Source organism: Diuraphis noxia, unplaced genomic scaffold (genome assembly GCF_037042655.1).
Source record: "Diuraphis noxia isolate RWA-SAM2 unplaced genomic scaffold, SU_Dnox_SAM2 contig0002, whole genome shotgun sequence".
In the NCBI taxonomy this organism is placed as follows: Eukaryota; Metazoa; Arthropoda; class Insecta; order Hemiptera; family Aphididae; genus Diuraphis; species Diuraphis noxia.
Window position 1 is genome coordinate 33,900,042 of NW_028301712.1, and position 22,896 is coordinate 33,922,937.

General features: G+C 27.3%; 2 protein-coding genes across 7 annotated transcripts in view; one reads left to right on the forward strand and one right to left on the reverse strand.

Annotated features, from left to right (window-relative positions):
* Positions 1-22,896, reverse strand: part of LOC149058366 (uncharacterized) — a 476,835-nt gene that overhangs the window by 408,021 nt on the left and 45,918 nt on the right. The gene's annotated exons all lie outside the window — the stretch shown is intronic.
* On the forward strand, positions 2,821-20,788 carry LOC107165528 (uncharacterized). 4 transcript variants are annotated; one of them, XM_015513828.2, is made up of 10 exons: positions 2,821-3,250; positions 3,469-3,535; positions 10,046-10,215; positions 13,054-13,119; positions 16,990-17,253; positions 17,322-17,564; positions 18,860-18,982; positions 19,084-19,303; positions 19,358-19,686; positions 19,749-20,788. In XM_015513828.2, the coding sequence occupies exons 3-10, from the start codon at positions 10,072-10,074 to the stop codon at positions 19,995-19,997; spliced, it is 1,638 nt and encodes a 545-aa protein (XP_015369314.1). In that variant the 5' UTR covers positions 2,821-3,250; positions 3,469-3,535; positions 10,046-10,071; the 3' UTR covers positions 19,998-20,788. The 4 variants fall into 4 exon arrangements, with proteins under 4 accessions (XP_015369314.1, XP_015369306.1, XP_015369321.1 ...); XM_015513820.2 differs by having other exon boundaries at positions 2,821-3,242; XM_015513835.2 differs by lacking the exons at positions 2,821-3,250; positions 3,469-3,535; positions 10,046-10,215 and adding an exon at positions 14,245-14,312.

Here is a 22,896-nt window from a genome sequence, read left to right on the forward strand (position 1 = left end):
TAGGCGGTGGACAAACCGGTGCACACGAATTATTTATCAAGTCAGGTAAACAAACCTTTAGAAACAAATTGCGTCCCGGACGATGAGACAATAAAAATATTATTTAAATAAAATAAAATAAATCAATAAAATAATTTAATCACAATTGAAAATTGTATTAACACATAAGTCAATAAATAAATATAAATGGAATTTGTATATTATGTATACTATAGCAGGGACGGCGCGAGGGGGGAGGGCAATCGGGGCAGTTGCCCCGGGCCCCGCGATTTTAAAATTATAATCAAGGGCCCGCAGTTCTTAAATTATATTTTATACTGTTCAGAGATTAGTTAGTTTGGATAAAATGTAATTATTGCCCGGGGCCCCGCAAATCCTAGCGCCGCCCCTGGTGCTATAGTAATAAATAAAATGAATTTAATTAATAAGAAAATCCGGAATACAAAATATTCGCGTTTCTGGACTTGTTGCAACATAATAATAATCATAATATTATATTATAGGTCATACGTACCTATTGTCATAGTCATAATAATGATAAGTAGTATAATCCTGTATAATGTAGGTATACAATCATGATAAACGCATAAAATTCAATAATCAAATTGTAATAATTAATTATAGTATAAAAATACTATGTATGTATAATATTATTTAAAATATGTATCTATAAATAAATGTAAATATATTATGTATAATATATTTTTTTGAGCTTTTTTTCCGTGGCCATTTTTCCGCGATTCAATTTAGGTATACGTATAACGTATACTACCGATCACCTTGATGCGTTTGATTTAAATGTTGTACTATGATTATTTGAATAATTAATGAAATTTATTCATCCAACAATCTGCCATCTGACATAAGTTTATAATATTTACATGTAGTCAAAAAATATTTGTATAGATCAATACGTGACATTACTATGGAGTCTGCACTCTAATGTAATAAAGTTTTTGTAATATACTCAATTACATCGACGGAGTCAAATACGGTACCTATACATATTTATTTATTCAATCTACAGATGAATGACAAATAATAACATAATTATAATTTACAAACAATGTACAATCATTTAATGTAGAAATTAACACATGTAAGCTAATAACCTATGTAGTTGATGCTTAACCAATAAAAAAAAAAAAAAAAAAAAAAAACAATGTACAATTCAACATTTAAAGCAATCAATATTACTTAAAATATTAATTTGAAAAAAGCGGGAAAGTGGATATCGCCATATCGGTTTGCTGTACAGTAGGTTACAAGTGGGTTACTGTAGTCTGTAATGGATGGAATTACATTTGAATCCAATGATATTATATCATATAAAGTTTATATATTGGTTTATATTATAAACGAAAAACGATTCTGAGCGGAAACGGTTTATCTGTCTAGGATATATTATAGATTATTAAACATTTTCAAATCTTAGATTTAAAAAGAAAAATTTTTATGTTGTCAAAATTCAAACTTTGAATGCTTGTAAAAAAAAATTGTGACTATATATTACTTTTAATTTTTAACTGATATTGTAAAAATATGTAAGGAGCCTTGTATTAAATTTTCAAATCTTAGATCTAAAAAGAAAATTTTTTTTTTGAATTTCTAGCATAAAATAATTTACGAATTTTCGTGATTTTTACATAATATGTTGTCAAAATTCAAACTTTGAATGCTTATAAAAAAAAATTGTGACTTTATATTTAATTTATTTTTCAACTGCTATTGTAACAATATACTAAGAGCATTGTATTAAATTTTCAAGATCTTCTACCAAAAAAGTAATTTTTTATCGATATTAATTTAAAAAAAAACTAATAATGATCGAAAATTGCAAATACCTTTGAATAATTCAACTTAAGTCGAACATTTTTGTAAATTGCATGGTGGATAGAATATACTTGTATAAAACCAAAATCTATTTTGTCGAAAAATGAGTGTGCGTAAAATTTCCCGTTTTTCGCTTAATTTTTAGTTTGTTTTTCTCGATTATTTAGAAAAGTATTAAGAATTTTTTACTTTTGACCCCCTTCCCCCCAAAGTACCAACTAGATTCACTTTCTGATCAAATGAGGCACTGAAGTCAAAAATCAAAGCACTTTTACTGCCCCAAAACGTGATGACAGACACAAAAAAAAAACACATCATGGTAAAATCAATACATTCATCGCTCCGCTCCAGAATCTAAAATTATTTTATGCTTGGTTTTGATACTTGATGATATAAAAATGTACCAATGGTGTCAGGTGTCTCCGTGCAGTATTTGCAGGCAGTCACATTAAACCATATGAATAATAAGTATGAAAAGATTGTTAAATATATTATTTATTATATTTATATCATATTATATAATGTTTATTATATTTATTCTAAATATAAGACCGTAGACACACTCATATTAATATATTATTTGGTGACGTTTTCCGATCTCACCGTTGGCGACAGTAAACTCGGGGAGGAATGAATGGCTGCCAGTAATGTGTATTTTATAATCTGAATAATCCGATCGAACAAAAAACTGTACTTAGTGCTCGTGATGCCGGGCGCCGTGCACGGTTCGGCTCCTACAGGCTACAGGTCGGGCCGGGTCGGCGAGTCGTCAGACGACGTGTGTTGTTCGCCCCGACGCCCCCGTCACCATTAAACACCCACCGAATGCCGATAGCGTTCGCTGCCGGCCGGCTACCGTCGTCGTAGCGATCGTTGCCACTGCCGCCACCACACCACCACAGCTGCAGCACACCGGCGCATCGTCACCTCTCTCTCCACTCCCCTCGTACCCTAGGAATACTACAGACAAGGGTCTGGGACGCTCATCGCTCAGTGCTCACTACTCGACTCAGTACTCACTAGTCAGTACTTCAGTAGTCACTTGACGCTTGTCACTTGTCGAACGGTCGTCGGTTAGTGCGGGTCAGCTGTGCGCCTGTGCCCCAGGTCTCGGTCGAACGATTCCAGCAACGAATAAAATAAAATAATATTTATACCAAGACGACATCGATCCCGCCGGCAGAAATTCGGCTCATCGCTCGTTGTGGTGCCAATAACTGGCTCTTAGACCCGCGTGTGTGCGTTCACCGTGGTTGTACGTTGTACCTACGTCACTCGCCCACACGTCTTTGGTAATCGATTCTTCGTTCCAGCGTTTCAGTATCTACTTGCGATATTTGCGACGTTTGCGTTCATCGACGATTCCCTGCTGGCTGCTACTCGGCTGTCGACACGGATAATATTCAACGGTACCTAGGTTTTTGACTTCATATATTATATCGATTTAACATGACGTCGTTTACGGCAATATAATAATATAAAAATTATAATGTCGTATTGATGTATTATTTATACATTAATAACATAATACACAAACATTATCTATCTAATTACTGTATTATTATTATTGTAATAATAATAATAATAATAATAACATAATAATTTAACATTGTGTTTTTGATTTTTACTCCCCAGATTACAGAGCGCAGTCAACGTCCCGCATAACGCTGCCATTTACCGCCGATAATTTTTCGACTTGGAGGTAATTTTTAAAATTTTTTTTTACTATTAAGTTTTATTCGTTATTGACCATCGTTGAATTTCGATGATATAAAATACTAATACGTAATTCATTGACACCTAGCCTGCGAAGTTATTAACATGTCTTATAGATCCTCTAATGTTCTTATTTTTTAAAATTTAAATACGATTTTTATTTAAAATAGACTATTATTGTCTCGTTAGACTGATTAGTGTATTTGACTATTCCCTTGTCATAGATTCGGAGATTCCTTATACTTCTAAACACTTTAATGCAGCAATTTCATGAGTATTTTTTTTTGTTTTAGATGACACGTATTATAAAATATTTTTTACTCATTATTTTTAAAAATATAATGTTAGACGTCACCAGATAACGATTATGTTTTTTATACATTTCTACATATGTCTATATCGACTAGTGAATTTCCCCAACACAATATTATTCTATTTTTCAATTTAAGAGCCTTTTATCAACTTAAAATATTCGTGGCAACACTGATGTCGCATTGCCCATCGGTTATTTGTAACGAACCGCTGATTTTCACTGGACGTAGTGGACAATGGACATTGAAAGTGCACGTATAAATATTAAACCATAATATCCATTTGTACAGGAATAATTGACGTTACAGTTAACAGCTGTTTTTAGATGTTTGTTATTTATAGTATTCGTTTGAGTGTTGAATCACTTGAATCTACTTATAGCTGGCAGCTGCGTAGTTGCAGGCGTTGCAGCCCCGCTGCATCATCAGTGCATTTCCTACACAAATCGCGATTTACGTACTTCTACAATGTTATTTAAATTATAGAATGTAGAATAGACGTAGGTATATTATAAATTATTATCATATTATGTTATAATAATAGGAATTATTGTAAGTCGAGGAAACAACTTCTCTTTTGTAAACAGCTGTAATACTGAATACTGTTTAGTGTACAAAAAAACCTCAAATGACAATATTTTATGATCAATAAAAAATATTTATTTATTTTTATGTTTCCCAGTGATTTATATTAAAGCATTATGCTTATAAAATGTATAGTGAGTGTTGTAATAATTTGAAAACATTCTCAGGTCAAATTTCATAATTATATTAACAAAGCCAGTTACTGAGAGACATTTTTAAAATCTATGTTGAAATATTATTAATTATATTAGCAAATCATATATCATATTTGGTACCTATAACTAATAGAAATATTTAATTTTATATCTATATTTTGTGTAGAGCATTTGATTACTGAAATATCTGAACAAAATAAATTTTTTCTTGTTTAATGTATTAGGTAAGTAATTACTATAGACACAAAAAATAATGGTAAAATAATGTTTCTGCATAAATTATAATATACAAATATACAATATCTATCTGTTTTTACAATTAAACTATTTGAAAAATTGTATAAAAAAAAGCCTTTATTGATTAAAATCTGGCAAATTAACTATCTATTATACATTTTATTTTGTTTTGTTTGAATTTCAGAATATTTAATTCTGCTCATTCATAAAAATTTAAACTAAATTATATAATTTCGACACAGTATAATTTAATCCATAATTTATAGATAGCGAATTATGACATAATAATAACTTATTACAGTTTTTTAATTTGTTAAAAATAAGATAAGGTTCTCGCTTATATTTTAGCGGTCTTAGCATCATAATTCATAATCTTATAAATTATAATAATTATATTATCTTATTTAATGTAAAACAATAGCTAAGTGATATAAGACTTAGTTTATATTTAAGTATCTAATTTCTTATTAAACTAGCTATTGACACTTGTACCAAACTCTAAGCTTTTTTTCATCAATCATTTAGTTATTTATAGACTAGCTTATTATTAATCAGACATAATTTGTTGAATTTTTAGTAATATGAAACAAAAAGTACCTTTGTAAGTTTGTTATCATATTGATAATAGATAGTTACCTAATTATTTTAAATATAATTTAAAATTTATTTTTAATTAATTACTGTTTTTGTTTTCTCAAAGTAATGTCACAAAAAATAGCCTTCTATCACGATACCCCTATTATTTTTTTCTTATTAAAATACATTTGCTTAGTGTATGTTTTTTAAGTTTTCAAAGAAAATTGTAGGATATCCTAAGTTATCTAATAAATTATTTATGAAATATTAATTTAAAATCATTTTTTCTTTAAATAAAAGTTTGGCAAGTATTGTTAATTTATCAAAGAAAAAGCTATTACCTACATTGTTATGTTAAAAGTTTTAAATAATTTTTAAATTTTAGACAGCTAGTAAATGCAACTAGTTAACTACCAATTTTAATACTAGGTATTTTTAATGTAGTTATTGTATTTTTTCAATATTGCATTGAAGTACATTTATACCTGTAAAGATAACAGTTAAGAATTCATTGATAATATGACCATATATTAAATACTGTCATATATGTATTATATTTACTTTGTGAATTATAATATATAACTATTAACTGAAAATGTATGTCATTTGATATGATTTATTAAAGTTTGTAAACAATATATTTTATAGCCATAGACATATGGCAAGTAATATTTCTCATTGCGTTAAAAAAAAATAAAACAATGAGGATTATAAAATAATATGTTATTTGCTTATGATAACATTTTTATTCTTATTACTTATTTATTTTTATTACTTAATTGAATATCAATATAGCTCATTTGAATTATTTGATATATGATAATCTTTGGTTGTAGGTTAGTGAACATTCTTGTTTAATTTTAATAGATATGGCCATTATTAATGAGTTATAATATTATTATAACTTATGCAGTTATGACGCAGATATAATATTTTCAACATAAATATAAATTTTGTAATCCCTTATAATTTGGTGAAGTAGGTGTCGTTATTATTCGTCACAACTGTTTTTTACTATAGTTATTAATGTCTGAATTGTTCATTTTGAGTTTTAATTTCCGTCATTACTTGCAAAAAATAAAAATGTTATTATATAATATAGTTTAAATGCTATTTCATCAGATTTATAATATATAATTTAAAATATTATATGAATTATTTTTACAATAACTACAATTAAATTCATCTATTATTAATGACTCAACTTTTAACATTTTTTTGTGTTTTATTGTTTCAATACTGATGTTTTATTAATACAATGGTAATATATTATATAAAGTTTAAAAATGTTTATTTAACATTTTTGAAGATTTCCATATTGGCTACTTAAGATCTGGAAAAACAATTTTTTGAACATGAGTTATCTACAAGTGTTAGGTGTTAGGCTCTTGGTTTCATATTGCTTAAATCAACATAGAATAGTGGAATATTTAGGTATTATTAAATATCATAATACATTTAAAAACTATGAATAACGATTCAGAATTGTGCTTGTTTTAAATTGACATTTTTATAAATATTTTTAATGTTGTTGCTATAATATTATTGTCTATTGGTAGTTTTTCGTTATGCTCGAAAGTTCTACTCGAGGTTCTACTAAACTACCAAACATAACTGAGAAGTAAGAACATTGGCAATACTCAGAGTTGGATTTAAAATATTAAGAACACGCAATTAGTTATTAGTTAATTATTATCGAAAATATTATAGGTATGTCGCTCCGGCTCAACATTTCTAATTTCTAATTATTAAAGTCTGAAACAAAAATTTTACCAAACATCATTTAATTCATTGTTCTAACTTAAGAGGACGTTTCACCCGCATGTGTTGTCTCCGTCTTACAAGTGCGTAACATTGCAAAAACTGTTTTGCGCGGGAAAGAACCGAGAAAGATACAGTTATAACTAAGAAACGAAATTTTCACCACATAAAAAGGAGATTTTTTTCTGTGCAATATCGTTTTTATTTTTTCGATATCACTTATACAAAAAAATTCTTATTGTTTTATAATACATTAATTTTGCGTTTTTTAAGCACGAATAACTTTTTTTGTAGTTCTGATATCGAAAAAATAAAAACGATATTGCACAGACAAAATTCTCCTTTTTATGTGATGAAAATTTCATTTCTTAGTTATAACTGTATCATTCTCGGTTCTTTCCCGCGCGAAACAGTTTTTGCAATGTTACGCACTTGTAAGACGGAGACAACACATGCGGGTGAAACGTCCTCTTAACCTTTGTGTGGCTGTATTATGGTCGTGATCAGCACTTCTATGGCTCCATGTATGCAATTTATTCAAGTTTATTATAGGCGCAATTTCAATAACATAAAAAAACCATGGACTAAGATAAACGAAGTGTATCTTAGTTCATGTAAAAAACTAAGGGTGCTTAAGCTATGCATTTTCTCATTTTAGTTTTATTTTTTTGTAAGAAGAAGTTTTTTTTACATAAAGACGAACATTATTTGAGGCTATTTATTTTAAAATAGGGGTAGCTATAATAACTTAAAATTCGCCGATTAATATACAATATGTGGGCATTTAATCTGGGTAGATAAGTAAAAATAAAATAAAATATATGATAAAAATAACAATAACATTCTTATTTATAATCATACTATAAATTATAATCTTATATTACCTATATTGTTATTAATATATTAGTTTGTACCTTAATATTTTTATTCTTGGAAAAACCTACCAACCATTTGGCTATCCGAGCAATAAATCATAATTGTTAACGAATTATTAAAATGTGCTTAGGTACTACCTACATTTTACCTATTTCTACTTACTAAACTGCGTTTATGTATTTTGTATTAGTGTTTAATTTTAATATATCACTAAGTTATTTTTTTATATTATTATTTATATTTTAAAATGTATAACTAAAAATTATATTTTCACAGTATCAGAATAATTATATAATATAATATTACATATTAAATACTATGTAGTACTATGGTAGGTATATAAAATAGTTTTCTTGAATTTCAACATTAATTAAATTTGTTGATAATATAATCATGAAATATTATGTAGTCTATATAAGGACTAACTATAACCACTATGTAGGTATTAGTATTGATTAACTTACTATTATTTTAAGTATATAGTATATATATTATACATATTATACATATTTAATATTATATAATATAATTTATTATAAAATCAATGATAATACTGATAATAGATATAATATACTTATACAGCCATACAGGTAACTTATGTAGTTGTATGTTTATCGTATACACGATGTACTTACTCGGGAGTGTTGATTTATAATAATATATTATTGCGTTCAAATTACTAAGAATAAAATATGGAAGACACTTTATAGTTTTACAAATTGCCTTGTTTCACGATAACCACATTATGTCCAGTGTCCACATGTAATACGCAATACGTGTATCGAGGTACACGACTACGTAATAAGTCGTTGACATTCTTCAATTTCTAAATACCTACATTATAATTTATAACTTATTAATATCAATCTAAATATTATAAACCGTCGTAACCCATTATAGGTACATAAAATGACGATGGTGCTCTCAGTTTTCACCTCTTTTGTAAAATGCCTTAAGAGTACGTAACAGTGGAATTTGTTGTCTCCGTCTTACCAGTGTGTAATATAGCAAATTTACGCTCAGCAGAACACTTGTAGCTTCTTTAGTTTAAAAATTACAGTGAATTGACCTATTAGAAACTTGATGGTAAGGACATTATCTGTGTTTGTACGTTGGTTTTTACAATAATTCAATTTTTAAGTGAGATAACTTATGAGCATTTAATATACAGTACATTAAAAATGTTCATAACTCACTTAAAAATTGAATTATCGTAAAAAACCAACGTACAAACACAGATAATGTTCTTACCATCAAGTTTTATTGGTCGATTCACTGTAATTTTTAAACTACAAGTGTTCTGCTGAGCGTAAATTTGCTATATTACGCACTGGTAAGACGGAGACAACAAATACCACTGTTACGTACTCTGAAATAATACATTTTCAATTAATCAATTATGTTCAATGTAAATACTACATGTGAGTATACTGCAGCTAATTAATTTTTCAGTAAATTTTTTGTTATTTTAAAATTTAAGTCTTCAAAATATTGAATTAAAATATCATGTTAATTGCGATTCGTGGTTTTGGTACAATTTTGATTTTAGTAATAGGTAATTCTTATATCATAATATGCGTCTTTGATTTGGTTTTTTTTATCATTATACCTATAATATTGTGGGAATGTGGGATATACTTGTTTTAATTTATTCACTGTATCTTTCCCACCAATACGAATAAAATCCGATTAAACAAAATAAAACAACTTGTTGTTAGATACTCTTGCCAATATTCAATTGGGAATTTCTGTATTTTTAACTCGCGGACCGCCGAGTTATTAGTGAATGTGAGACGTGAGACGGGCTCGCAGTTTCAAAATGATATCGTCATCTACGGTGTTCAAAACCAACACATCTTTGTAGCTTTTAAATTATAGTATTTGGTATAATACTAATAATTGAGTACCTGCCTAATATCCATATTAATAACTACCCATCTACTTATAAAAAAAAAAAACTGAACCTTTGACGTCATTGGCATATTTTTTTGGCAGATTTTTTATTTTGCTGCATTTCTACAATGGAAGGCGTAAACGCTGAAATCATGCAATCTGGTTTGCATCGCTTGTGGGCCAAGCGTCAGGGTACAATCTTAGGTCACGTGCATGAAATCCGGGATGAGATATTGGACCAGGGTCAATGTGCGTCATCATTTGATAATCAGGTTAGTTGATCTACGCAGTGTATAAATAATTATTTTTATAATGTTTGTAATAATTTAAGTAAATATTACGAATTTACGATAATACATGTACATGAATGGAATATTAATTTATTATAATATTATGTATATTATAAAATTCTGATTAGAATTTTTGACACGAACATTATTCAAACATTGTTGCATTGTACGTATGGTATTATACTTATTCTTATATATTATTATTATACGTACAATGTATTTATATAAAATATAGAATTATGTTTCAAGAATTTGAAATGAATAATGATGATACATTTTAAGAAATGAATACATGGAAACCTAAATAATATAAATGGATTGGTATATAAAGTACCTAATTTGAAATATTTGAGGAAATATGAAATATTAATATTTGATAGTGTATTATAGAATGTTGAAAATTGGGCAATGGTTAGATATACAATCTACCGACATTTTTCTATTCATATATGTGATATTTGTTATCTAGCTTTAAATTAATCAATTTTGATATATTTGATTTGTAGATATAGACATTTCATTATTTCCAGTGATGTACTAAACTTTCATTTAAAATAACCAATTTTCATTTAAATTATTTACTACTAGATTCTAGCACAGTAGCACCACACGATATACTTTAATATAATCTAATATTTTTTACTTACTACAAAAATTTGATGTGAATAGAATGTTACAGAAAAAGTTTGGGCTGGCCCAAACTTTAGCAGCAATCAGCATAGACTTTGACGCTACTCAGAAGTTTAGCTGTTGCCATTTGCGAACACCTCTTTGACAAGTTGACGCAGCTGTGTCAACATTGAGCCTTTTGATCCGCCACTGCATATTTATTAAATATAATTTTCATATATTAACATAGGTAAATGATATTAGGCCTAAGTAGTTATAGACAATGATTACTTATTGCGTTAGGTATCAATTAAAAATTTCAATATTATTTGTTTGGAATTTTATGGAAAATAAAATAAAGCCAGTTAAAAATGACATAACATCTATTCTTTATTTTAACGTTCATTTCTTATCAGTGGTGTTAAAATGTTTTTAAATTTGAGATTAATTTATGTTTATAAAATTAATAATTAATAATATATTTTAGATTTGTTCTCAAAGTTGTATATAATGTTTTGTAGGTGTGGTGGTCACTGTGCTCTTTAAAACAATGTTTGTAAGCTGTACTTTATATGCTAATAAACAATGAAATAAGTGTATACCTATTCAATAAAAATTATTAAATATTGTGTATTATGAAATGCATAATTGTTCAAAAATTATAATAACATGTAAAAAAAATATGCATTATTTTTGTTATTTATACAATTTTATCTAAACTTTTAACTATACTTAAAATATTAAGTTCCTAAGAAATTTTTAAATGCATAATGTTTTGAGCCTTGATCATAAGCTAATGCATAGTATTACGACACATTAACTTAATAAAATATAAGTTATATAACAAAGCTATAAATTACAAAGACATATTATTGAAAAACTTATGTTCCATGCAATTTCTAAAATATTCATTTTGAAAATGAAATTTGCCATGTTTCTCTGAACTTATTTAATATTATGAACTATTGTAATTTGTATATTATATGGTTTTCTATTGTGATAAAATATGTAAACTAAATCCAGTGTTTTAAATGAATTACTTTGTAATTGAATAAAATATTTTTTTGAATAGTTAGCACATTTAAATGTTTAGTAATTATTAATATTTTATATCTTTACATGTATCAAAAATTAGACACAATGTTGGTTATAATTTAAATCTGTGTTTATAAAATTATTTTTAAATGATCAATAATATTCCATACTAAACAATTAATAAATATTACTTGTTTAAATGTTTAATTAAAAATAAAATATATTAAAATAATGCATAATGTGATATAATGTTTCACTGATAGTAATATATTTTTATAAGTACTTATACATAGGTGAAAAATTATATTGATAAAATATTAAAATAATTATAGGACTCGCCAATTAAGAAAAAAAGTTAACACATAATTGTCTAACAAAATAACATACCTAATAAATATTCTAAGGACACGTTTTTAATTCTAATTGAAGTGAATGTAAATTATTTAAGGTCATTATTATTATGAATATTTTTGAATTGTATGTACTTTATACATACATATACATATATATATATATGCCTAAGGCTAAAATTAATTTTGGCTAAATGCCTAACATTATTGCACTTATATTACTTTGTTTCAAATTTATTTCTACTGCTTTTGTGATAAAAATAAATTGGCTGACTTTTTCCATTTACTTATTACATCATTGTTGAAGTAAATTATTAGTAGTTATTGTATAAGAACATAAAATACCTGCATTTTTACCTTTGACATAAAGACCAGGGTCATAGTCCCTCTCCCCTAAAAATCATAAACTACCTATAAATAATATTTTGTTTCAGAAATCTGTTTAGAAATTCATATTGTTTATACATTATAATCACAGCCTCTGTAAATATAGTTGTACTATTACATTAAGTGGTCAGTGGGTAAAATTTGAAGTTGTTTTTTGGATCATAAGGATATTCCCCCACCAGAAGAAGAATCAAATCCATTACTGAAATAAGACTTCTATTAATATTACATTTAAATAAATCAGTCATATTTAATATTTTAAATATCAATATGGAATTGTGTTAAAATTGAATTTTTTATGATATAGATAAAGAAACTTAAGTTATGATTTTATAAAGTTGAAATAGTATCATTAATAAATCATATAAAGTTATATAAAAATAGTAAAATATAAATATGTTATTTTGTCATGATTGTATCATTACAATTTTATTTTTAGCCTACTGATGGAGAGTTACTCGGGGATAGAGTCAAGTCTGGAGATGGAGCTCATTATTTGGAAAAAGTTAGTATTGTTTTTAAACTTATGTTTTATCACATTTGGTTGGTAGGTAAATTTATATTTAGATAAATTACAAATGGTAACATAGAAATACATATTTTATGATAATGATTAAAAATGTAACATATTTTTATTTTTTAGTCAATAATAAATTCCAACATATTTCGAGTTTTATGGAATTTAATTTTGATTTAATAAAGAATAACAACTATAAGTTATTTCAAAAATGTAATTGCTCATTTCAATTAAGCTTCAAAAAAAGCCATAAAAATATCAATTTATTTTATATTGTGTTTGAGCATTTGAGTACTAGTTTACTAATTGAATGCTGAGTTAGTGAGGTTTCAATGAAGCAATCTTTTTTTTCAAATTCATTTGAATTTATAATTTCGTGTGGCTTCTGTACCACTTTATTATTTTAAGTAAATGGTATTTAAACAATCGTCTAGTAGTCTTTCTTTTTATTCAATAGTATTCAGTCGAGTTTCTTATAGTATTCAATGTGTACATGCAATAAAGTCTATTTACGCCTCAGGCTTATTTTTTAACAAATATGAAGTTCATGAACTCCTTTTACCAGAGCCCTGTTCTTGTCAGTTCAGGGTTGGTAAGTTATTATCTCTTGGTAAGTTATTAGTATGTTAAAACCATTTTTTTCCTGTAAGTAATCACGTTAATATTATGAATATTATGATGCAATCTATTTACAAAAACATGAGTGCACACATTGAGTTGTTACATTTTATTATTTAACTAAATAATAAAATATTATGTTAAATCCTAGTTATAATACTTATAAATTATAACCTTCAAGTATAATTACTAAAGACCAAGATATATTCTAATATTCTATTTATTTTTTATACACCTAGATTTTATTAATACCACTATTCAATAAAATTATTAAATTAGAGTAATTTTTTTTTATCTATTTAATAATATGAATTATATAATTACAATAAATTATGTAGCTACTCAAATTGTGCATTTCATCAACAGAATTATTATGTAATTTGTTGTTTTGGATGATAATTATTATTGTTGTTATTTATTTGGATTCAACTGTCATCGATACGGTGCCTGTTAAAAAAAAAAAAACATGTTCGCCAATGTAAATTCTGTTTACAGGACTCATCAGTTACATGCATGGTTTTTATATCCATGACGGACTCCATATTATCAGAACGAAGTTGCTTGTGAGTTTTTGTTGCGACTAAAAAAAAAAAAAAAAAAAAAAAAATGAAGTATTATCACGAAATACTGGCCAAGTAGCTTTACTACTTACAAAACTATTTAGAAATCTATATGATTCTAAATAACAATTTACTAGGTAGATTCGTATTAATCATATTTGCCATCTAGTATATCTGAAACAACTTGTATGTGAATGATTTATACTAAATATATTTTTTATTTGAATATTAATATTAAACACAAAACTCTCAGATTTATTTTAATATCTGGATCTTCAGAAATTAGATGTTTCTAATCGGAAATTTTAATAATTGTTTCAAAAAATTAAAACATAATTGATACAAATATTTAATTTTTAATTTTACATATTATCGTAAATATATTATTTAGATACCTAATTTATTTAATTAAATATTAAGAGACCTTGTGAGTAATTATTAACGATGCCATTATGCACATATTATTTACATATACTTTGTATCTTATCAGACTATTATTATGATGTAAGATTTGTTACTTATAAAATAATAAGAAGTTAAAAGAAAAATAGTTTAATAGTTTTTTTTTTTTATGTTTTTATATGTATTTGAGAAATTTTAATCTGAGGGTTTTGAGGAAATTTAATTTTTATAATTATAAAATCAACAATGAATGAAGATTATACCCATGAGAAACACACATCCACATTATTCAAAAAATTTTATTCCATATTTTTCTAAACAAATCCTTTTTTTTTTTATTCCTTATTTCCTTATATTACATATTATGAATTCAATAATTATATAGTTACATTGAACAAAAAAAAATCGAAAAACTTGAAATTTGTTGTTTTTATTAAGTTTTTTCTAATTATAGGCGTATTAATATAATATATTGTATTTTATATTTTTTACTAATAAAATACAATAAAAATAGATAATTTTTGAAATTTTCAACTAATTAGATACTATCTAAATATATATATAGTCATCTCTTGATAATTTTAAATTTTTGGTAACTCAAAGCAGTTGCTCGTTCCTTTAAAAATTTTGCAATAATTTGAATAAAAATGATGAATTTAAGTACACTCGGTAGTGTTAACTAAATTTTTAGGGAAAACCGCCATCAGCATATGACAATTTGAAGTTCCATGCTCTGCCATTCAAAGTTTATTCACTTAAATGGATTTCTTAAGATCTAATTGTTAATAATTTACTTTACAGTTATGTATAATTTAGCTTATTATTTCTGATAATTATTGAGTCATCATTGTAGGTAAAATGATTGTTTTTCATAACTCAGATATTTTGAATTGCTTTTTGCTCTCTTGATATTTTGAATCATTCAGCCATTTAAATTCTTTATATTTTGTGATTTATAATACGCCAAAACCACTTAAAATTATCGATAGTATTTCTTATAGTCAGTTTAACATAAATTAAAATATGAAATGGATAATATATATCAAATGTACATAAAAAACTATAATTATTCATAAAATACTATCAATTTAAAATTTTTATTTTTTTTCATTACATAAAGTATTTTTATAATAATATGTTAATTCATTAAATTAATGAATATACTACTTTAGCATTTATATAATTTAAAATTATGATTTCTTAAGACTCTCAAGGCAAACTTCTTTACTATTATTTTTAATTTCTACAAATACATCCCAATTAATGAATTAACTGTATTTTCATAAAGAATTGATCAAATAGTATGTAAAAATTAATCAAGTATTCAAAATATTATTTGGTTTATTTTAATTATTATTCTATTGGTAATGTTTTTTAAAAAATTCATTCAATAATATACTACTATAAAAAATAACTTATTTTCATTATATTCTGATTTACTATTGTAATTAAATGATTTGTAAAAGATTAAACAAAAAAACAATAATTATTCTTTCGTAATAATGTAGGTATGTAATATAGGCCTAATAGCACCAATATCTATGTGTACCTAATACTATTATTTGTTTATCAACATATGATTTGATTTATGATTGAAGACTTAACTTAATTTTATGATTTAATGCATTGTTTTATAAACAGAATAATATTTAAAAGGATTGAGTTATAATTATGTTCACTTATTGTGTTTTGTGAATGAAAAATAAACATGGAATATTGTAATTTTATATTCAAAATTTCAAACTAAAAAAAAAAAATCAACTGAAATCATTTAAAGAATATTGCGCGCTTTAAATGTTGGTAGAAAAACATGTGTGATTGATAGACTTTAAAACTAGAAACTTACATAGTGAATCCTGGACATGCTACAAGGAATTATGCTGTGGACTGTGGAGGACATTTGGAACATGCAATTGATATTGGACACCATTTCACCTGCCGCTTTGTCAATGTTTTCTCTTAAATTTATCAAGACATTTTGTTTTTCTGCCACCATCAATATTGCGCTATTGAAAACATTTTTAAACTACCTATATACTATTATCAACAGTCAATTTTAGAAATTATACCATTATTATTTTTAAATTTATATCCTCAATACTTAGATCTTTTTCCTTATGTTTTCAATCAATTTAAAACCTTCAAATTAATATTAAGTTGTTTTTTTTATCTGTAGCTTTAACAAATAACTAATATCTCCATTAAAATATAAGTAGATAATTTAATTTTCCCAGTATAAAAAAATATAATTGATTTTTGTTTTTTAATGTGTTTTTAGGAGCTTGCTGTTACCTCTGATCCAGAAAAAAATAATGCTCCATCTGCATTCAGCAGCTTAAAAACTGCAAGTTCTAATAATTCTGATTGGACTATTGAAGAAACTTCTGTGATTAACTTGGATGGAGCTGAGCTCAATGATTTTCCTGCCAAATATTCAGTTCCATTATTACGGCCTTATGAGTTTGCTGCAGTTGGTGTCTGGATTCATCCAAATATTGTGCCTGGGTTTAAATACAAAGTTCGTCCCATTGAAAATAAAGAGGTCAGTTGAATAGAAAAGGGATAGTTTTAGTTAAAGAATGGCTAATATGATAATTTTAACTTGTTTAGCGTACAAGGTTTTTATTTGATAAAAGAGCATTGGAATTAATGAGCATTGGTCGTGGTTATTCAAGACGTTTAACATTTGAAGCTAGTCCAGGATTATTGAATGATAACGAAAATTATTTTTGGACTGATTCCATGCCTTCTGGTTATGCATTTCAAGTACATGTTGTGTCTGTGGGAGACAACTTCACAGTTTTTGACGCAAACAATGTTGCTGTGGCTACAATAGAAGTCACTAAAATCCCGGTAATTTCAAATATGTTATGTTCAAATACAGTTATTTGAAATATTGTAAAAATATTAATATATATAAACAACTTTATTTATATAATTATATAAATATTAGCGGACTGGTATGGGGATTGCCAACACGTCTACCTCCTGTACCTCAGTTAGACTTACAGAGTTCATCAAAGCTTTAATAGCGTTCATCCACTTACCACTTGAGAGCCCACATTTATTTGATATCCAACTGTTAGTTGCGCTATAATTTCCATACCATAATATAGCTATTCCCCTCTTTCTTAACTTTTTCCATTTATTGAACTTGTTGCATCTTAACTTAGTGTGAATCGCACGTGGATTTAGACCACTTACAGGACCTAAGCGTGCGCGAGACTGCTTCTTCTTAGGGAAGATCGCGAACTGCTAGCAAGTGTGGGTCTTGGACGCGTGCTAGCTTTTGGGCAGTGGCGATGTGCTGGATAGAAGCCTCTCATGCCACTTTCAACATACCGAGGCCCCTATATTTCCTGGCTGTGTAGTAAACCGGAATTGGAGGGTCGGTAGGAATACCACATATCTCCCTGCTTCCTTGTCTTACAAGCATATCTACACGTTCAAGGAAATTCTTATAGAGAAGATCGACAGGGGTGGTTTGAATAGAATATTTCAGCTTTGGATAAACATATTGGTCTAGTATGTTTAGTTTCTGATCTCCACACAATAGTGGAGAAGTTACAAAATTTCTAAAATCCTTTTCTATCTTGAGAAAGAAAACTCTTGACGTCAAAAATTAACCCCTAGGTATTTTATGCAGGTGTTACCTTCCACTGGAGGGATTACTGAATTGTCTAAGAATGTTAGATTCATCGGCACTAGCTGTCCATCTTTTATGTTGATAATCATTGTGTTGGGTTTGGTAAGGAAGAGAAAACGGTAGAGAATTTGTTCTTAGATATGTTCACGAGAGTGGCGACGCTGGCTAAATTCTTGGCGATTACTGTGGTATCATTAAGTTAAAATGGCTTTTATCATTTAGTTAAAAAAATGTAGAAATTTTTCTGGGAGTTAGGTAGTTTTATATTTAGTTATGTTTATTTGTACCAAATTTATAAGTAACTATGAACATTTTTTTCAAAAACTGAATTGAATATGTACACAATAGTTAAGCTGATTACTGTTATTTGGTTTAACAAATAACTAATTAACTATCTACTTAAAATAAATTGTATGTATTATTGTTATGGTTAAATTCTATTGGTATTCTAAACACTTTAACCAATAAACATTTATTTATAATTATAATTGGTAATTTTTAGAATGCTCAGAAAGAAGTCAATCATGAAGTAACAGAGAATGGAGAGGTGAGGAAAAATGTTGAAGTTAGCATGCTTTGCAAAGTAGATTGGTTCTATAAAGAAGATTCATCTGCAATAACACCAGTAAGATTGTACTTTTAAATAAATTATGTTGGTTGTAAATCAATTTTAAACAGCTTTACATATTGAAATTGTTTTTAATGAATTTTAATTGTTCTACTTAGGTCACTGGAATTGCTGTGGCTTCTAAACTACCACGGGGATCAGCAAAGCTTATAAAGATATTAGATGCTTCTATTGGTTTTATACCATGTCGAGGTTACACTTTAATACCTGGCGTAGATGATAAACAACGGCAATTGGTGTTGAATGGATGTAGTATTGGCGATGCACCCACTATGTACACAATGACAGGATTAGAACCATACGAATTGCCTGTGATTGGTAAGCAACAGTGCTTGATCCTGTACTGCAGTGTCAAATAATTTTTTTTTTTAGGTACTTATGTTGACCCAAGAATTATGCCTGGTTTTCATTATAAAGTACGTCCAACAGGGCATAAGAATTATTTGTTTGATGGTAATGCTTTACAATTGATTAACATTGGAATGGGATATGGAAAACGTATGACATTTAAACCTGATAGCCATAGTCTTAACAATAATACAAACTTTTTCTGGAGTGATTCATATCCAGAAGGTTATGGGTTTGAACCTCAAGCTGTATTTTGTGGCATGAAGTTTGATGTTATGAATGACACTCAGCGTATTGGTGAAGCCACAGTATTTCGCAGTGATAATCCTCAAATTGAGGATCAACAATGTATTGTAAGAGTGATATCAAATTTTGTTTTTAATATATCATTGTAAAACTAACTTTAAAATTTTAGGTAAACAGTACAACTGGAGTGACAGTGACAAAGTATATCCATGTAGATGTTACTTGTCAAGTGATGTTGAAAAGTGATAAATCTGACAATGAGTCTCATTCTGTTCGTGTTTCTGGTACTGCAGTTATAGTCAAATACTCTAAGCAGAATGAAGCAAAATTGTTGTATATCGACAATGTGGGTCTTAGCTCTAAGCTAAACTTGGTGTTTATGAATCAAAAGTCTCATATTATTTTTCAAGCTAAATAATCACATTAGATAATTCATAAGTTCAGCTTAAGCACTCCAAGACAAGCATAGATTATTTTGTTCCTTTTACAGTTTATAAATGTGCCATTTTCTGTAAATCTACCTTGAGTATTTTTATTATTTCATGGTTTATTGGTTTAATATTCTCAATATGTTAAACATTTGTTAAATGTTTTTTTATAGTTATAAAATATCTTGTATTTTAATTTGTTTTTGGCATACAACTTAAATATTTAAATTATTGCAGGGTCTGTGTGTTAAGCAAAATTTATGAATAATTATTGGTGCAGTATTCTTTATATTGTCTTACTGTAAAAATAATTATTTGAACTGATAATTTGATAGTTAATCAATTGAGAGTGCACAAACGTGTTTTTGGTTTTTAAAATATAGTAATATCTTGAAAGTATATTTTAGTATTTAATAATTTTTTTGTATTCTTCACACATTGTATTAACTTTTATGTAATTTTTAATTTTTTTTTCTCAGTACTCAGTAGTAGTTAACAATTGAGACAATTTAAATTTTTTTAGTAATTTTTACTAGAAATCATTAATGTATTTATTATTTTATTATCATTTATGTAATTAGTATTTTATGACTGAATTCCATGTTTATTATCATAAACAATATTATATATTTATTATTATTCAAATTATTAAAGTGTAATCACATAATTTTTAATTGGGATAATTACAAAAGAAATATGTTATACTTAATTTCAGTTTATCATGTTATCTTATAATGATTTTTAATATCTTGTTCAATAAATTAAAAAAAAAAAAAATTAAGTCATTTGTTTTAAATGTGTTATAGTGTTTTAGAAAGCATTCATTTTTGCTTATAGTCTCCTTTAAAAAGATCATATTTTGAGTAGTTTCCTTTTCCCTAGGTTCCTAATAATTTTAAATTTTAAATTTTAATAATATAGTTTGATGTGTTGATAAAATCAATTTATCTATATTTATAAATAAATGAATATCTGTCTGTCCTTTATGCATTCTTAAACAGCTGGACCAATTGCGATGAAATTTGGTACAGATATATATTAGACCTTTTATTTTTATTTTTATTATTTATATAGTTAAGTAATTTACAATCTATACAACATTATGTACAATGGGCAAATTGATAGTTAATATAATATGAAATAACAGAAATTAGCATTTAGGGGCAGGCACTCAGCAGCACCACCCGACCGAGAACATTTTAGATGTGGGTTTTTTTCTTTTTTGTTTTAGCAGGTCTCTAGGCCACTGCCTTTTTAGTCTTCTGTGTACATTGCCAGGAAGTGAGGTGGAAGAAAGTTGCTTTATTAATGGATTACTGTGAGAGTTTAAGTTGGAGTGATGTGCTTTTGCTAATTGATTAAGTGTAGGAATTTTTAGGTCTTTGTGAAGATTTTTGTTTGTGAAATATCAAGGAGAAGACGTTATTAATCGTAGGCAGATGGATTGAAAAGCTTGAAGAGTGTTGGTGTTAGAGGGCTTTGCAGAGCCCCATAACTGGATACCATATGTCCAAGCTGGTCGAATTATTGATTTGTATATTGTAAGTTAATTGGAAAGGGAAAGTTTGGATTTTAAGAGTGGTCTAAGGATATGAAGTCTAGAGTTAACAGTTTTGCGTTTAGCTTTAATGTGTGGGCTCCAGGTTAAGCGTTTGTCGAGAGTTAGTCCGAGGTATTTGACTTCGTTTGCCTTAGGAATTAGTATATTGTTTAACGTGACAGGTGGAGAATTGAGATTGCGTAGTGAAAAAGTTACTTGAACAGATTTAGTTTCATATATTAGACCTATTGGCAGAAGATAAGCTAAGTGATAGGCCATAAATATAATATGAATATATACAATGTGATAGGCCCCAAGAATCTGCGAACAAAAGTCCGGCAAAAAAAGACCCGCGAAAAAAGTCCGATGTAATTAAAGTCCGGTTTATTTATTATACATATTTCGTACAAGAAAACATTTAATGTTATTAAAAATAATAGCAATAATTTATAATGCAATTATTACAATCAACATTATAGGTAGGCAGTGGCGTGCAGACAAGACACAAATGGGGCCTAGGCCCCACTTGAAAGCGGGGTGGGTGTGGGTTTTTTTTATTTGATAAATATTGTGTTTTCAATTTTTCATATAACTGTATAGAGGCCCTTAATAAAACATATATTATTTGTAACTTTGAGTTTTAGGTGGGTGGTGGGTGTAAAAAAATTAGCATTGCCCCACATGGAAAAAGGGATCTGCACGCCACTGTAGGTAGGTACTATAAAAATTAAAATATTACATACAATATGACATTATAATTTTTTGGAGAATAAAGAGAAAATAAATTGTTGACTACAGGTTATTAAAATCAATATATTTATTTGCATTATACAATTCATGTTAAAGAAAATCAACACCATTTTCCTAGTATAAGAAAAAAATAAATGTTGGTTTGTAAAAAAATTTGAAAAGTTTGTAGGTATTTAAAAATTACATTTTTCCATAATTATTTTTATTAAAAATTTTTATTTTTTGGTTCTGATTGGGTATAGGGGTTATAATATCAGGGGCGTCATTTCAGGTTTTTTATCGGTTGTGCGAAGTTTTAAGCAGGCCATTTTGAAATTTCACCAGGCCATATAAAAATAGATATACATAGGTATATGTATATTACCCTGCATTCAATTATTTCCATACATTATAGACCGGTTATTACAATTTGATTTTGATCATATAAATAATTGTGCATTCGTGGCTCGTGCATTATTTTAGGCTTCAGCAAGGCGCAGGCCAATTGTAACATTCTAAAAGTAAGGGGTGCAACCGCACACCCTGCCACCCCCCAAATGGCGCCCCTGGGTTATATCTTACATTATCTTATATATTATATAATATGCCACCAAAGTTTA

What these genes read in the sequence shown, in the direction of transcription:
- LOC107165528 (XM_015513811.2), top strand. Translation starts at nt 13,543, where the DNA reads ATGGTATTTAAACAATCGTCTAGTAGTCTTTCTTTTTATTCAATAGTA. An exon ending in TGGTAAGTTATTATCTCTTG is followed by an intron (nt 13,742 to 14,244) that starts GTAAGTTATTAG and finishes TTCTGTTTACAG; the next exon opens with GACTCATCAGTTACATGCAT. An exon ending in ATTCATCTGCAATAACACCA is followed by an intron (nt 18,983 to 19,083) that starts GTAAGATTGTAC and finishes TGTTCTACTTAG; the next exon opens with GTCACTGGAATTGCTGTGGC.